Below are 18,873 nucleotides of genomic sequence, written 5' to 3'. Positions count from 1 at the left end.
TAGTTGTTGGTATGAAAAGAGTAAATGGATAAGCTGTGACAGAAAAAGAGGGTGAGGAGAGTGACAGTTGTTGGATCAGCTTTTCCCATTATTAATTTTTTTTCAACCTCTTAGGGACCCTTGCAATATTTCAATTAGTACATTAGATGAATCATTTATGCATTGTATTTTGCCACTTCTTCATTGGAGTTTTACAAATTTAGAATTTTACAATTACATGTAATTACAAATTTTATTGGTTTAAAATAATTATTTTTCATTAAGTCAACTTTGTTCTTTGTTTTGTGTTAAACATGTGTTTGATTCATGTAATTGAATAAAATTTTCATTTTCTTGAAATTCAGTTTTGGCTCAGAGTCTTATTCGAACACTTTCCTTCTGTTTGTGTCTGATTGCATAGTTTAACTGAATGCATTAATTTAATACAGCGTTCATGTCTCCATTTTTGTAGTTCCCAAAGTTCAATGGGTAGGGACTTGCTATGTGTGTCGTTCTTCACCATGTTTATGGAGTTTAGTAGTATTCGAGTTTTTAGAATCTAAACTTACAACCAAATTAGAAGAATTGAGTGTTAGCTTTGGATTTATATATTTATATATATATATATATATATATATATATATATATATATATTTTGGATAAACATTATTTTTTACTGTCTCACTTGACAAAACCTAAATATAAAGAAGAAGAAAAAAAAACACAAAAGAAAGAGCATAGGAGAACTGAAAAGAGGCAACGCCGTCGTTAGGGGTGGTACTGGTGTTAGCATACCCTTAATCACATCATCCTCCATATATATATATATATGTATATATATATATATATGTATATATATATATATATATATATATATATATATGTATATATATATATATATATATATGTACATATATATACATATATATATATATATATATATATATATATATATAAATAATGGTAGCTGCATAAATGCCTCTTTAGTTCTTTTTCATTTGTCGTTCAAACCTTAATTGGATCTGTTTGCATACTAAAGAACTTGAAATAGTTAAGTGTGATAAATGAGATTAATTAAAGGGTGGGAGTAACTAAATCATATAAGGTATAGTGAAATGATCCCACAACCATTCAAAATTAATATGCACGTTTAATTTAAGAAAATTTTATTGTTATGATCGATTATGTATGATTATGTATGACCTTTTTTTTTTCTTTTATAACGTTTTAATGTTTGAGAGAAGAATCAGGATAATTTCTCTTTGAAGGTTCTTTTAGTAGTTACTTTTTTCTACTTTCAAGAGAGGGTATTATTATTTTAGTAATAAGTTCCATTTTTTTTATTAGTAATAATATATAAATAAAAGAATGTGACATTAGATGTCTCAACTCATATATAATACCAATAAAAAGTAGTAAGTTCTCGTGTTGTTATGTTGACACCTAATAATGATATTAGAGTTTGGTTAGTATTTTGTTGCTATTGATAGCATAAAGTATTGTATGAAACTTTTAGTATGTTATGTGATTGTAACTGGTTTCTAGTGTCATTCTTATTTTTGGATGTAGAGTGTAGTTGTGTGAAAATACATGCCTAAGAAAGTTCTATTAAAAGAAAGATTTGGTAATTAAATGTGTTTATTAGTGACTGAACTTTCATTCTTAGGAACTTACTTTGTGTACTAGTCACAGTTTGTCGTGATTGTTCCAAATAGACAATACTATTTATTGTCAAAAGTACACAAGTTGTTTTTATAAGCCATCATGAGATATAAAAGTTCAATTAGAATATAAGAAAAAGCACTAATACCAATAATCACTTTTTCTTTTCGGTTAATTTTAATTTTGCTCCTATTATTAAGTTTCTACTATTTTTTTTGCTTTAACACTTTTGTTTTCCTTGTAGAGCAGCACTTATTTTTGAAGTTGAGTTACTTTTCTTTGACTAAGGAAGAACTCTAGTTTGAAAAATTAGTCAAAGGAGAAGGCAAGGCTTGAGTAAGTAACATATGTGTTGCCCTGAATTGATGGCTTAATTAAGTGTATCAACAACGTAGATTTTCCTTTATTACTTTATTGCTGATAATCTGAAACTAGAGTTTGTGTTATCACCTTGTGTGATATAAGATTAATAGTTTAATGTGTCCGCATTACATGCATGACAGAAAAGAAAATTGTGTGTATGTTATTGTTGTCTTGAAATGACGTATCAATTTCTTGACTTGAACAAACCCTATTCTAAATGGACAAATCTTGGATAGAGATGCCTAGAAATACACCTCAATATATGGAAGGATTAAACACATTTTTGGACTTTTCATTTGCTAATAGCAGTGTCAGGGGGAAATAGTATGTCCATGTCCGAAATGTAACTTTAACAAGTGGCAGTGTCGTCAAATAGTGTATGAACACTTGATTATCAAACCTTTTCCAAAAAGATATACAGTGTGGCTTCTACATGGGGAGAGAAGAGGAGAAAATGTGCCAGATGAAATACATAAAATGCCACAAGAAAATGATGAAGTAATTCCCGCTAATAATCCAATGTGTGACATGATTAATGATGCATTTGGGTATCATCAATACAACGATGACATGGTGGATGATAGGGAAGCGGGTGCAGAGTTAAGCCATAATATGAATGATGATCTTGTAGACTTTTTTCACTTGATGCAAGAAGGTCAAGAGAGTTTATATGAAGGGTGTGATAAATATTCTAAACTTTCTTTCTTGATCAAGTTGTATCACATCAAATGTATGTGCAAAATAAGTAACAAGGGAATGTCATTGATACTAGAGTTGTTAGCCAATGCTTTTGGACATGCTAAAATACCAAGCTCATTCTATGAGGCGAAGAAAATTATTAACAAGCTTGGTCTTCATTACACAAAATGCTTGTCCAAATGATTGCATGTTGTACTTTGGAGAAGACGCAAATAAGGACTTTTGTAAGAAATGTAAAACATCTAGATGAAAGGCAAAAAAGAAAGGTACAAGTGATAGTGGTACAAGTAATAAAAGAAAAAAGATTCCTGCAAAGGTTTTAAGGTATTTTCCTCTGAAGCCACACTTACAAAGGATGTTTATGTCTTCTAAAATAGTTGAGCATATGCGATGGCATGCATCAAAAAGTACAAATGAAGACATCTTAAGGCATCCAAGAGATTCTAAGGCATGGGAGACATTTGACCTTAAACATCCTCAATTTGCCTCATATCCTCGAAATGTGAGACTTGGTTTAGCTACTAATGGGTTTAATCCATATGACAATCTAAGCACCAGTTATAGTATTTGGCCAGTTGTACTCATACCGTACAACCTTCCTCCTTAGATGTGTATGAAACAAAGTTCCTTTATTCTCTCTATGATCATTTCAGGAAAGCGAGCTCCAGGAAATGATATTGATGTATATTTACAACCACTAATGGAAGAGTTGAAAGATTTATGGAGCACGGGCATAAAAACTTTTGACTCATACGGTAATGAAATGTTTGATATGCATGCAGCCGTATTGTGGACTATCAGTAATTTTCCAGGTCTTGGAACTCTATCTGGATGGAACACGCATACTGGGTTGGCATGTCCTAGATGTAATTTTGACACAACTCCTAAGAAGCTTCTTAAAGGTGGTAAATTTTGTTTCATGAGTCATCGTCGTTGGTTAGATGGGAGGCATAGATTTAGATTGGCTCGCATGAGATTTGATGGAACTATAGAAAATAGAAATCCACTTGTGGTAGTGTCAGGATATGATGTCTTACAATAAGTTGAAAATGTCAATGTTGAATTTGGGAAAGAACCAATACTTGAAGAACGAGCCAAAAGACAACGGGGAGTTAATCATGCCAAGTTAGACACTCAACAATGGCGAAAAAAAAGTATATTTTTTGAACTTCCTTATTGGGTAGACAACTTATTACATCACAATTTGGATGTTATGCATATTGAGAAAAATGTTTGTGATAATATGGTGTTTACCTTGTTGAATGATAGTTCAAACAAATGTAAAGACAATCTAAAAGCACGAAAGGATTTACAACTTTGGGGTATTAGACTTGTACTTTGGCCTGATGAGAATGGTAGATATCTCCCTGCTATATATACATTGACAAATGCAAATAAAGATATCTTTTTCAAAACTTTGAAGAACATGACTGTTCTAGATGGTTACTCTAGTAACATTAGTAGATGCATTGATGTCAAACAACGTAAGCTTGGTGGATTAAAAAGTCATGACTCACATGTTTTGATGGAGCAACTTTTTCCTTTGACAATGAGAAATACACTTCCTAAAGAAGTATGCTCTATCTTGATTGATCTCTGTATGTTTTTTAGACAATTGTGCAATAAAGTTTTAAGAATGGATGAACTTGACCAACTACAAAGTAGAGTTGTCCTCACATTGTGCCACATGGAGATGTTATTTCCTCCTTCTTTCTTTACAGTCATGATTCATTTAATTGTGCATTTGGTAAAAGATGCCAAGCTTGGAGGACCCGTCCAATATCGATGGATGTATCCCATTGAGAGGTATCTAGGAAAGTTAAAGTCTTATGTTCGTAATAAGGCACAAGCAGAAGGGTCAATAATTGAATGATACATGGCTGGAGAGGCTTTAACTTTTTGTTCTAGATATTTAGATAGAATTGAGACTGTATTTAATCTACTGCGTCGTGTTAATGATGAACCTCATATTGTTCCATCTAATGTAAGTACATTATTCCCACAAGTTGGAAAACCAGCCGGTTCTTTTGCTTATTTCACTCTATCGACAAAGGAAAACTTGTAAGCACATCGTCATGTGCTAACTAACTGCACCATAGTTGACCCGTTTCTGCAGTAAGTATTTATGCATTTTTGTATAATTAGTTTTTCCTTCAACATTACATTATATATTTTATATCTTTGACATAGGGAATTTAGAAACACTTTACGAAGACAACTAAGAAGCCGCACACGATCATCCTCTATGATAGACAAGAGGGTTCATAGGAAATTTGTAGAATGGTTTTCACGTCGTGTATGTATATTTTCTCCAATAATCTTTAACTTATATATATTATTAAAATATTAAGCATGTTTCTGAATATTAAGTATTTTGTTTTATTTTGTTTTAGATAAGGAATGAATCAATTGGTATCCATTCAATTAATTTAAAATTCTTAGCTATGGGTCCGATTGATTGTGCAAAGCAATACAGTGCCTACAATGTGAATGGGTTCAAATTTCGTATATTGGAGCGTGACGTTTGGCTTAAAACACAAAATAGTGGAGTGTTTGGTACATTTGGGACAAGGAGTTATGCAAGTAGTATTGATAATCAAATGCGGTTTGGAGCTGTGCCATATTACGGTCGATTGGTAGACATAATTGAGATAAATTACCATAGAATTTCTCAGTTGTTTTATTCAAATGTATGTGGACATGATTATGCCTGATGACTTTGGATTTACATTAGTAAGTTTTTCACGTTTGATCCACACCGGTGATAATGATGATGATGAGCCATACATTCACGCATCAGAAGCTCAAATGGTGTATTATGTAAAAGATGAGTTGGATAAAAATTGGTGCATACCTGTACATTTAAAGCCTAGAGACATGTACAACATGGGTGAAGAAGATGTTGACGATTTTCATGAATCTGAACCATTTGAGCAACAAAACTTAGAATTACTATATCCAGATGAGGATGGAAATATACAACTAGCAAGGTAATTGTCACATAACACTCTTTGAATTTTTGTTTTTGTGTAATTGAATTTCAGTTTCTATCTAGCAACAGTCTAGTGAGGTAATTGTCACATATACTACTAGCAACTAGCAAGGATGTTTTGGTTTGTGTAATTGAATTTCAGTTTCTGCATGCCAGAATCAATTCTAATTTTGATTTCGTGTTTTGGATTAGGTAGCTTTAGGATTCGTGTTTTGGAAGTTGGGTTTTAGAGTTAGGTAACTTTTCTGATTTTAGGATTCTTATTTTTGCACTTGTTTTGATTCAATTCTCTATTCCATAATCCAATGCTATTTTTCTGCATATTTTATGTTTCTATGGATTCAGTACAATTTTGCATCATGACTTTGTATTCAGCTTGAAGATTATCAAGCTTGGCTTGATGCATCCTGTATATTTCCCAATTCCTGATAAGAAATGCAGAATATATTTTCCTTTACACTGCAATCTCTAACTTCATTTTGATATACATTATCATCTCTGATTTTTCTCCCAACCAACTCATCTTGCGAATTAATCTTGTACTCAAAGCAAGTTGTTTTTGTTTGAAGCAACTTCTTCAACAGGATAATGGTACATAGGATTGCCTCAGTCAGTTCCTTTAAATCTATTTTTCCCTCACCTTTTGAAAGATCTTATATACTGAAAACATTCTCCACCAGTTAAAAGGTATATTTAGGAGTGTCTTTATGTACTTGTAGATAAAAATGACATTATGAATATTTGGTGCGTAATCATTTATTGGCAGGGAGACAGTGTGATAGAGAGTGCTTTGTCATCTTCCATTCTTTTCAGGGACCACCCATGTCACCTGCTATGCCATCTACCACATTATTTTCAACCTTCTATATATATAATAACAACTAGTTCTGGTTCCATAAGGGCTACAAAATCGAAGTACTATATTCAGTTCCAAACATCTAAAGTACTAGAACTCTTTCTCGTGTGTGTCCTTTAGACCTTTGTTTCGTACATGGCAAGACAATCCTTATCAGTTCCGAAGTCTGGGGCGTTAATGCAACGGTGTTCAAGGCACTTCAGGGAGCAGAAAAATAGATTTTATATCATCTGGAGATGCACGGTGTTTCTCATGAGGTGTGAAGACAGGTTTTGACTTTGCTGCCCTAGAAATAGGTGAAGAACATAGATTTCAGAATACAACGAGTTTTTTTTTAATTATGTTCTATGTAGACGCAGAGTGGTTGCAAGGCTTCAATTACACAGTCTCTGCCACGAGATTTGCTCCACCAAGTTGTTTTGCTTTGTTACTTCTTTGCCAACTGTGGAGGAACCCAGAAATTCAGTTGTTTATAAATATGTGTAGAGTTACTGGATTTTGTTCTAGTCATGTTTCACTCTTTTGGCCTACAATTCTAAGTTTTCTTTTCATTGGCGAGAAAAACTTATGCAATTAAGATCAATAGATAATTCTCATGTGTTTGACAAAATCTCTTTTTTTTTGGGTACTTATGATCTCTATCCTTTTCTGATGTTTTTTATTTTCCTTTTTGAGCTATATAATTACTATCATATATGTCCGATTATGTTGGTCTTATTCCAACCAAACACTTCTTCACCCACACATTAAGACCAATCAGTTGTTGACCAGGTGATTACTAATGGATAGAAGAATCACCAAGGGTGATTATTATTGAGTTCCCTCAACTCCTTCAAGGGCTCAGGTTCTCTAGGATAAACAACTGTTTCCAATATATACTGTCACACCAGAAAGGAATACACAAGATGTGATCAATAATATCTTTGGTTAAAATACTCTCTTGGTCCATGTTTTTGTTGAAAAATCTCAAATAGGTCCTCAGATTTTTTTTAGTCTCAATTAGGTTCATATTTTTGAAAATGTATAACAATTAGGCCAATTCCGTTAATATAGAGTTAACGGTGTTAAAGATGTATCACGTGTCAGCTCCACATTTTTTTGAATTTTTTTAATTTTTTTTAATTTTTTTTTTTAAATTTTTTTAATTTTTTTTTAGAAAATTATTCATGTCACATGTCACATCAATATTGTGTCACGTGTCAAGTCAGTAAGGTGACACATGTCAAGTCATTGTTTGAATCTCAATTTGGTCCATATATTTGTTATTTTAATTATATTTCAATCCATTTTTTTTTCAATTTCATCCTTTCCAAATTGAGATCAAATTTAACTTTTATATAAATTTTATAATGATATTTTTATTAAACATTTTAATAATATTAAGTTTATTTTATATTTTGTTTTAAAATTTTAAAATATTTATTTTAACTTGTTACAAAATTGTTTTAAACAATTTTATAAATTTAAATATAAAATTTTAAAACAATTTTGTAAAAAGTTAAAATAAATATATTTAAAAAAATTTTAAAAAAATTGACTAAAATGTAATAAAAATAACAAGTATATGGACCAAATTGAGATTCAGACAATGATTTGACACGTGTCATCTTAATGACTTGACACGTGGCACAATACTAACGTGACACGTGGCATGAATAATTTTCAAAAAAAAATTCAAAAAATTCAAAATTTTTTTTTTAAAAAAATTTAAAAAAATTCAAAAAAAATGTGGAGTTCACACGTGGCACATCTTTAACACAGTTAACTCTATACTAACGGAATGAGCCTAATTGTTACACATTTTCAAAAATATGGACCTAATTGAGACTAAAAAAAATCTTATGACCTATTTGAGATTTTTCAAGAAAAATATGGACAAAGGGAGTATTTTAACCAATATCTTTTGACCTTTTGTTGCTCTGTTCCTATATTTCGAAACTTTTTTCTATAAATAGTTCTAGGAGAGAAAAAAAAAGAAAAATTAAATTCATTTAATCATGAGTTCATTTGTGTTGCTCATTTATTATAGCTAATCCAGTAGATAAACTAATTTTTGTTAATAAAAAAAATCATTCCATTTTTTCTTGTTTTTTTTTCTCTATTAAAAGGGTTTACAGAAAAAATTTCACCAAAAGACCTTAAGTCTAATATGTATTAAGGATGTATAAAGATTAAGATTCTATACCTTCCAGTAAATATACAGGATGAAGAACCTGAAACAAAGTACACAAAATTAATTGGTTAAGTAACTTCCTACAATTCCTCAACACAAAGATATCTAGGAAATGTTTCAATGGCACCCATATTTATAAGATGCATGTTTGAAAGTGTCCACACCAGTAGTTTCTCTTTTATGCAATTATTAGTTTCAGCTTTTCAGGTTACAATATGATATTTATAAGGATAAAGATAGTTTAACCCACCTTTTTTGACTCACTTTTAACTCACTTCTTCAATCACCATCAGATCATCTATTTTGATTCTTTCAAGTGATGTGATGTGATGATCTAATGGTGATCGAAGGAGTGGATTAAAAGTGAGTCAAAAAAAGTGGGTTAAAGTATCATTGTCCTATTTATAATATGCAATTATTGCTTTCCAAACTCATTTAAAACTTATAGAATCAATAATATATACATACATATATAGGGATGTGACATGTATTGGTCCCATGTCATGATTGCTTCAACTCGTGGCATCTTCCTTGTGTTGGCATAGCCCAATCACCCTATGAGAGAATAATATATACATTTGAATTTCAACTAGCATACTTAAGTGAGGGCTCTTATGAGGGATTGAAGACGAAAATAAGAGTGTATGAGAATGGGGGTAACACTAACATAACAGGTTTGGGTGTTGGTTAGTGTGCCATTGGGGTAACACTAACAATAACTAGAGACATCCATTCTCGAGATCTGCATATATAAGACCAATCACCCTACCATCAATAATTTGGCACTGATTCAATTAGCTGAACCTCTATGTTATTCATGGAAATTCAATGCTAATAGGGATGCAAACAATTCTCTGATTCATATTTTATCAATGCTGATCATGCTAAAAAACAGTGCTTTAACAAAAGTATTTAATTTCTCTATTATTTTATGCATGATGAAGAGTGAAAATGTTACTATATGAAGTGTGTATTTGTCTTGTGCAGTAGGTAAGGGAATCACTCCACATGCAAATGCTCGATTAAATTGAGTTATGTGCTTCAATCAATGTGTTATGAGATTTGACTTTATATATTACCTGATACTAACATATGTGTTTGTCTTATTTTTTAAAGATCACCTGAAGATGAAGAAAACATCAACCAAGAGTAATAGTTCGAATGTACACACCCCATAAGTCCTCTTCTACATGGGGACAAGTAGTTGATCACAAGTCTTCTTCATGTCATCATCCATCTAATCCAGGTAGTATGTTGAATTTAAAATTGAGCTTTATTAAATCTTCAAGAGTTTTATTGGTTGTCAGGAGTCTTCAAGAATAAATTTGCAACCTCAAATAAGTCTAAGTCAGATACACAAGTGCATATATCATTTCCTGCACCTAAGTTTACTAATTCTAGACATCTTCAACGTCCATCTACACCAGGTTAGATATCTCAACTCTCTTACAAATTTGTTTTCCATCTATATTCAACAAATTGAATCATTTTCCAAAACTAAACAGGCTCTTCATTTCCATTTCCCCATCCACCTCCAACTGCACCTCAAAGAACTAGTGAACATGCTCCCCCTCCACCTCCACCTGCACCCCAACCAAGTACTGAACAAGATCCCCTCCATATGCACCTACACCTCAACCAAGTAATGAAAAGGATCCCCCTCCACATGCACCTGCACCTCAACCAATTAATGAACATGATCCCCTTCTATCTGCACCTGCACCTTAACCAAGTAATTTACGTTTCACATATTTATGCACACTTTTTTTTCATTCAACTAATTTACTTCCAAGAACCTTGAAAGTGAGGATATCTTCAACTAGTACATCATATGTATATTCTGAAAGTGAAGAAGAAGAAAGTGAGGAGTATGAGTTGCAAGAAGATCAACAAAGGCTTGTAGCACGAAAAAGAGCATGGTTTGTTGATGTTATTGGTATGCAACTACTTAAATTATGTGTTGGAACACAGTTTTAATAACTCCATGTCAGATTGAAACTTTTGTATATATGTATTGTAACTTGGATTTTGATGTATCAAATACCAAAAACTTGTAATCAAATTCTGTCTACACTGAAATCTTATTTTTAATCATGTAGATTTATAGTTAAATCTACACTATTTAATTTGTTTTTCAAACTTTATAGATGATCAAGGAAAGATAAATACAAAATAACTACGAGCCAATGATGTATGGAATTTACCTACAAATGAAAGGATTGTTGTGCAATGGAATAATGAGGGTCAACTAATTGGAGATAGTGGAGCATTATTGAATAGGTTTTTAGGTAGTGTTTCAAGAAACTCCAATGCTTTTCCTATTAACTATTCTAGTTGGAGGAAGATTCCTAAAGATTATAAAGAAGATATACTTAAAAACACTATTCAGCTAAGGAATGTAAAAGTTGAATTTATAATTTAATTATACCATGATTGTTGTTAATTTTAATTGTTTCATGTTTTGAAGGTTAAGTTTGATGTCCATTCTGATGTTCATGTAAACTATGTTACTAAATCACTTAACACAAAGTGGAGAGACCATCGACAAGAATTGTGGCAACAAAGGAATGATGGTACACGTACTAGAGATGAATTGATCACAATGGCTCCAAAAGGAATAGATAGAGACCAATGGGCTTCTTTGACTATCATCTAAATTCAAAAACAAAGGTATAATTGAAACTTTTTTTCATCAACCTTATTCATTAGGTATAAATATTGATTTGGTACCCAAACTTTTTCGGAATGTTCATTTTGGTACCCGAACTTTAGGAATGTTCAATTTAGTACCCAAACTTTTTAAACAGGATTATTTTAGTACCTTCCGTTAAATACACTTTGACGCCGTTTGGGACCTGTTAAGCTGGTAGTGTGCAACAAATACGTGGCAGAAATAAGGGTTCGCATAAAATGACTTGGATTGTATTTATTTGTGATCAAATTAAAGTGCCCCTTTTGTTGTGGAGATTGACCTAATTTTAGTTTTCTCGTCTTTTGGTTTTTCTGAAAGGGTGAAGAAATGTCAAGGGTTCAATCCTCTTCTTCTTGCTCTCATAATTCACGGGTGATGCGAAATCAAAGCTCATGTTGTAGTAGTGGTGGCTGTAGAGGCTTGGGTGAAGCACCCACATGCAATTGTGGAGTGGCAGCTGTGCTGAGAACAGCTAGAACAATCAAGAATGGTGGGAGACAGTTTTGGGGATGCCCTAATTTCAAGGTTAGTCACTGTTATGGTGTTATTTTTTTGTGTAAGTTTATGTTTGTGTTTGGATGTAGTTGCATAGTAAAGTAATTGTTTGTTGTGTTGTTTTTTGAATAACAGGGTGGAAGTGAAGGTTGTTATGGGTGCAATTTCTTTAAATGGTGCATTGAAGATGGTGATGACGAAAAAGATGCAATTATTCTGAGGCAAAGGCGAAAGATTTATATTCTGGAGAAAGAAGTTAAGGGATGGAGAAAGTGGGTGAACTTGTTAATTGGATTGGTGTGTCTATTGGTTGTAGTTAATCTGATTTTAGTATCCATGATGTTGATGTAGATTGATATTGTAGTGAAAGATTAGCTGTTTAAAATTGTGTAGTGAAAGATTAGCTGTTTAAAGTTGTTTGACTTTAGGTGTGTGGAAGGTTATTTTGTAATATGAAATTTAATGAAATGAATTAAAGTTCGGAGTTATGAAAAATGTGAACCATCTTTTAAAGTTCTGCATTTATTTTTCTGGTATTTGAAATGTTACATGGGCTGAAATAACAAGAAAGAAATTTAAATTTGAACAAAAGCAGGATAAGTTGCCACAAATTCATTGAATATCAAATATGATATAACAAAAGGACATTGTTCATAGGTATGGATAACAAACATCCGACAAAAGTATTGGTAACACAATACCAATCCAAAATAACATAATACATATGAAATACTTTAAGTGAAGTTGCAGACTTAAAGTCATTACAAAAAGTGCGGCCTGAATTCTTAAAAATAATCCTAAAGTCATGGTTTCCATACAACTTCTCTCCTATGCTGGAGTTTTTGCCTTGAAAAAGGTCTACCACGTGTTGGTTGAGGAATGAGATTTTGGTGGACTGGTTGGGATGATTCTGTTCCATGAGTTATTTGTGTTGCTTGTTCATGTGTTGTAGAAGGTGGTGGAGGTCCATTCTGTGTTGCAGACTGTGATGCGGTTGCAGGTGCAGGCTGTGTTGCAGATGCAGGTGCAAGTAATTCAGATGTAGATGCAGGGTGTGTTAAAAATTCTGGTGTAGTTGCAGGTGCAGAGTCTGGTACAGAAGCTGGTGTAGGTGCAGTAGCAGATTCTGGTGCAGAAGCTAGTGTAGGTGCAGTAGCAGATTCTGGTGCAGAAGCTGGTGTAGGTGCAGTAGCAGATTCTGGTGCAGAATCTGGTGTAGGTGCAGTAGCAGATTTTGGTGCAGAATGTGGTGCAAGTTCAGGTCCATATTCTTTAGGCCGTAGGGGGCAAGTTTTTCTGAAGTGGCCAATTTGCATACATATGCCACATTTTTTTCTTACACCTGATCTATTCACAGATATAACATTTTTATCTTTCTTCTTTAACTCCCAAGCTTCTAGACGTCTTTTCTTCTTTGGCCTGCCTGGTAGGATTCTTTTTGGTGGAGGTAAAACATTTGGATATTCTGTGACATCCCACTGGTGTTGTCCATTGGTTAGGTATATTATTGGCTGGTAAGTCTCCTCATATGTTGACATCTTGAAGCATAAAGGTATGAAGTCTTCTTCATCCAAATTCAGGAATTTCATTGCAGCCAATGAGTGACAGCAAGGGAGCCTTGTGATACTCCATTTCCTACAGCTACAGTCCCTGGTATCTAGGTTGACAACATATTTCTCCCCATTGAATGTGTGCCTAACCTCAAAAATTTTTTCTGCAGACCACCTGGCATGATAAAAGCAAAGTTGTTGATACAAAGTTGACCACTTAAAATGTATATATACAATACCAAATACCAAATAGCAAATAGCAAATACCAAATACCAAATACCTTGGTAACCAGTTTTTGGTTTCTTTAGATTCCTGTTTCATTCTTGATTTAATTTTCGGGCAGATTGGCCCTTCTGCAGGAGTCACCTTTGATCTGTTTGTGGCCCATCTATCCATCATGTAAGCTCTAATTTGTTCCATCATACTTATGATAGGCTTGGTCCTCGCCTCTACAATAACACTATTGAAAGCCTCACTCATATTATTCACTAATGTATCAGACATAGGTCTTGGGTTGAACCTGGACCTAGACCAATACCTATTTATGCACAAAAATGAGAACAATGTATAAGAATGTATCCACAATGTTAAAGTGACAACAATATTGTATAAGTTCAGTTACCTAGGGGGTATGGCTATTAGATGCTTGAATGTGTCCAAGTTAACTTCTTTAATCATCCGCATAGTTGTTTCCCATTGTTGTGGATAAGTACTGACTGCAGCCTGCCACATCAGATTTTTCAGATTTTTTCCTGGGAATTTTTTCCTAAAGTTTGCATATAAGTGACGCATGCAAAATCTCTGATCAGCTCCTGGCAAAATGTCTTGTATAGCAGGCAACAAACCCTATTCAACAATTCACTTCATAAGTGTTTAATCCATATGGTTGATAAATGAAAAACAAATAAGTGTTTAATCGATATGGTTGATACCTTTTGCTGGTCTGACATGAAAGTGATGGAAGAACATATATTGGGACCACCAAGATCATCAACTAACAATTCCAAGAACCAACTCCATGTATCTTTATTTTCTACTTCCACCACAGCCCATGCAATTGGCAGCATCTGATCATTTGCATCCCTCCCAATAGCTGTCAACAATTCACCTCCATATCTCCCTTTGAGAAAACACCCATCCAAACCAATAATAGGTCGACAACAAAAAAAACTATCCTTGTAGGCTTTAAGACACATATAAAATCTCATAAAGTATGTTTTCCCTTCAATTGTATCCACTTTAACCTTTGCAGTTGATCCCGGATTAGATCTCAGAATTTCATGGGCATAATCATATATTCTTTTAAATTGTTCTTTAAAAGAACCTTCAACTTCCTCATTGGCCAATGCCCTTGCCCTACGTGACATTGAATTACTCACATTCACATTCCACTTTCTTGATATCTTCTTACGAATATCCACAGCCCTAGTACTTGGATTATCTCTGATTGTGTTTTTCATCTGCCCACTTAGCCACTTTACATTTATTAAATTCACATTGAACTCTCTACTACATGTGTGCTTGTCAACTACTTTCCTTAGTTGCCAAATGTTTTTAGCAGGATCATATCCACAATATGCAAACCATTTACATTTTCCCTTAGCTCCCAAACAAATAACTCTAAGTCTGCGGTTATCATTTCTTTGAATTTTCAGTTTCAAACCAGAATGCACACCATACGTCCTAATTGCATCTACAAATTGGGCCTTATCTATGAAATATGTACCAATTTCCCACTGATAATCTTCCATGTTTATTGGCATCCGAAAGTTCATGAAGCTTGACTTAGTGTTTTCTTCTTTCCCCACTGTGTCCTCACTTTCTTCACCACTGTCCAAGTGGTCTGACACCCATTCGTTATCAGATAATCCCATTTCACTTTCCTGACTTCCCTCACTGAAATACAGATCTACTTCAACACTGCCCTCACACAAGTTATGGTCATGTGTAGCATCTCCATCATAAGCAACATTGACATCAACTAAACCTTCTAATTCCTGATCCCCTGTGGCATCAGCAATATCAGGTTCTGATTCAGTCCAACTGTGGACTTCAACATCATCAACTCCCTCATCATGACGTCCCTCCATATCACCCTGCACATCATCATCCATTCTATCTTTATCACCTCCATCCACCTTATCATAGCCAACTTCATCTGGGTTATTACCATCATCCTCCATCCCATCTTTGCATGTCTCATTATTAGCATCATCCTGCAATTCAGGATCCACAACCTTATCACCTCCATCGGGCTGTTCAGAGTGAACTTCTTTGTCATTATTACCACCATCCTGCAATCCAACCTCCCCATTATTGCCACCTACACAAGCACTATCACAATTCATCTGCCCCTGTACCTCAACATTTCCATGACCAGTTTCTACATTGTCATCACCTAAGGGGTAGTATTCCAAAAAGTTATCAACTACTTCAGCCTCAGAAACTGTGTGTACTACAAACAAGTGCACATTCCCATTTCTTCGAGCAATATCTGCCATGTGCAATGCTCCCTTATCATCACACAACAACTTCAACTTATTTTGTAACACTGACCCTTTTCCAACTTTATACCACAATTCCTTCATAGCATGATAACCTATCTCTTTCAATTTTCCTTTAATCTCAAAAAAACTCCACCAATCCGGGTCACATACCCATGTAGCTGTTAACCCATCACTATAAGTTAACCTACCACTTTGTATAAAATGGCCACCATGGTGGAGTACAACTTCAAAACAATCATCAGACATCACAACCAATATAGTAAAACCACTTACCCTGTCAAATAAGAATACCCAAAAAAACGCCACAAATTACAACCATACCACAAAAAAAAAACAATATAAAGTCATAAAGGGGACCACAAGCCACCCACCCACCGCATACTTTACTTTACACTTCACAGAAACTCACACAATTTATCAAATAAATCACTAATTCCAAACACACAAGGACCCCCACAGCACAACCCCCCACAACATTTATGCAATATAATACAAACCCCAAAACGAGTACAGCTTCGAAAATATAAAACAACACCACGTATTCATCAACACGCATTCATCAGCACGAAGACAAAAAGCACAAAAGAAAACTCACCTTCCATGACTGCCAAAGATTCTCCTTCTTCGTCTTCCACTGCCGAACCTTCTTCTTCCCAACTTCGCCCTCTCCAACGAACGGAACCACAATCTCCCTGCTTCTTCGCCGATCGTCGAACGCCTATCCACTCATAACCCTAAATCCCAATTTCTGCTTTCCGCTTTCTGCCCTGATTTTTCCTTCTCCATCGAATTTCATGTGTTGTGCCCTAATTCTCTCTAATGTGCTGTGCCTTAATTCTCTCTCGACATAATATTTTCCCCAATTCACTCAGTAATCACGAACCTTCAATTTTTACTTACGCAATTATTACTTAATTCCTTTTTTTTACATCTTAATCCACGTGCACACACACTAATTCTGCCACGTATCTGTTCTACTGTGCCAGCTCAACAAGACCCAAACGGCGTTAAATGGTATTTAACGGAAGGTACTAAAATTAATCCGTTTAAAAAGTTTGGGTACTAAATTGAACATTCCTAAAGTTCGGGTACCAAAATGAACATTCCGAAAAAGTTTGGGTACCAAATTAGTATTTATACCTATTCATTATTATTAATTTTTATACTTTGATGATTAGGACCATGCCCTCAAAAATAAAAACAATAGGGCAAAGCAAACCATTGCTCACACAGGTGGATCTAAGAGGCTTGCAAGGAAAAGAGATGAAATGGTGATAATATTACATATCTTCAAATTAAATTTATGTTTTAATTTTTTGAATTGTGTCATAAAATTTTTCTTTAACTCTATAGGAAAAAGAGTGTGGCCAAAAGGTTAGTAGAGGAGAGGTATAGATAGCCAGCCACAAGCATGCTAATGGAACATTTGTTAGTGATGAAGCAAGGGAAATTTGTGTAAGTTTGATTCTAATAAACTCTATAATTATCATCCATAATTCACGTTATTTTAATTAGTTTCTTCTCATGTTCTGTATAGGAAAAAATTCAATCATATGAATCAAAATTATCAACATCCCAATCAAAAGATGTATCTAGCACCGATTCCTTAGCTTTTGCTTTCGGAAGTCAAGAACATTACGGACGTGTTAGGGTTTAGGTTTGGGACCTTGTCCATCTAAAGTGTTTGGCTTCAATGCACATTCATATAGTGGGGGGTCTTCAAGTTGTCCTTCTTATACACAGTTACAAAATCAGGTTAATAATTTCTTATTTTCAATTATTGCTATTTTTAGTTTATCTCTTCTGTATAATGGTATTTTATTGCCATGAATATAGTCTTTTTTGTTGTTATATTGGGAATACAGAACCCCACTTTTAAGCTGCACAGTAGCATCCCACATGGTTACCAAAAACGTGGTGAAAGGCATGCTTTCTATTAAATCACCTTAAATTGCTATTGCTATCATTGTTGTTATTGTTATCATTATTAAGACATCATTATCCTCATTTGGGTGTATGTATCACATTGTGAATGTGAAGAGTGGTTAGTGAGTGCACCTATCATTGTTAGTTCTCTCTTCCTTGTGCATATTTAATGTGAATGTTAAATAAATTTGAAATTTCAACCCTCTGCACAATGATTGAAAATAATATATGGTTTATTATCTCTCACAAAAAGCATACAGGCGCACTAGAACTTATTTAATTTCAATATGTACATGATGTATTGGATCATGCACTACAAACAAAAGAAGATATGAACATGATGTAATATGTTTCATTATTGATGATTTAGAGTTTGATTTAAGTTTGTATTATTGTTAGGCATGTTGTAAAATGCAGACAGTTTGATTAATTTGATTAGTTATGTTCTCAAACAGATTTCTTCATTAACATCACAAGTCAATGAAATGAAGGCAATGATGACTTTCTTTGTACAAAACTATCAAGGAGAATTGCCTCATGACTTTCCTGTGTTTCATTCATCATCGGTAATATTTAAATTTTAAGTATATCAATATATATTTTATACTGTGAAGAATGTTACCAAATATTATTATTTTTAATGTTAGGTATCTGATTGGGGAGTGTTCCCAATGGAGAAACAAATGACTCAAATCAAGATTGATACAGAAGAATCTTATTAGACTTTCATTTTATTTGACTTTATAACAAGTATAACAAAGATATTGTAATATTTCACTAGTTTGAACGTTTAAACTTTATTATTTACTTTAAACTTATAGACTACGTTCCTTGTTTTTATGAATGTTATATCTAGTTATAAACAAATATCTAAATGTTACAATTTTTTCATATCATATGTTTTATGAATTATATGCACTCAAAAAGTATAATAAATAAAATTAAGGGAATTTGAAAAGTATAAACATCAATAAATAA

General features: G+C 33.5%; 1 protein-coding gene and 2 pseudogenes across 1 annotated transcript; 2 read left to right on the top strand and 1 right to left on the bottom strand.

Moving 5' to 3' along the window:
* The first annotated feature begins 1,650 nt into the window (after positions 1-1,650).
* On the top strand, positions 1,651-7,141 carry LOC146887112 (uncharacterized; annotated as a pseudogene).
* LOC146887110 (uncharacterized) lies at positions 5,392-18,600 on the top strand (annotated as a pseudogene).
* Positions 12,715-15,225, bottom strand: LOC146887111 (uncharacterized). The gene is made up of 4 exons (XM_085672587.1): positions 14,395-15,225; positions 14,085-14,308; positions 13,743-14,000; positions 12,715-13,636 (listed from the first exon to the last, which is right to left on the bottom strand). The coding sequence occupies exons 1-4, from the start codon at positions 15,223-15,225 to the stop codon at positions 12,715-12,717; spliced, it is 2,235 nt and encodes a 744-aa protein (XP_085528713.1).
* Positions 18,601-18,873: the final 273 nt, after the last annotated feature.

This window comes from Vigna unguiculata, chromosome 4 (genome assembly GCF_037176805.1).
Source record: "Vigna unguiculata cultivar grain cowpea cultivar isolate G323 ecotype 2 chromosome 4, ASM3717680v1, whole genome shotgun sequence".
In the NCBI taxonomy this organism is placed as follows: Eukaryota; Viridiplantae; Streptophyta; class Magnoliopsida; order Fabales; family Fabaceae; genus Vigna; species Vigna unguiculata.
The sequence above is the reverse complement of the archived record's forward strand: the minus strand, read 5'-3'. Positions and strand labels throughout refer to the sequence as shown.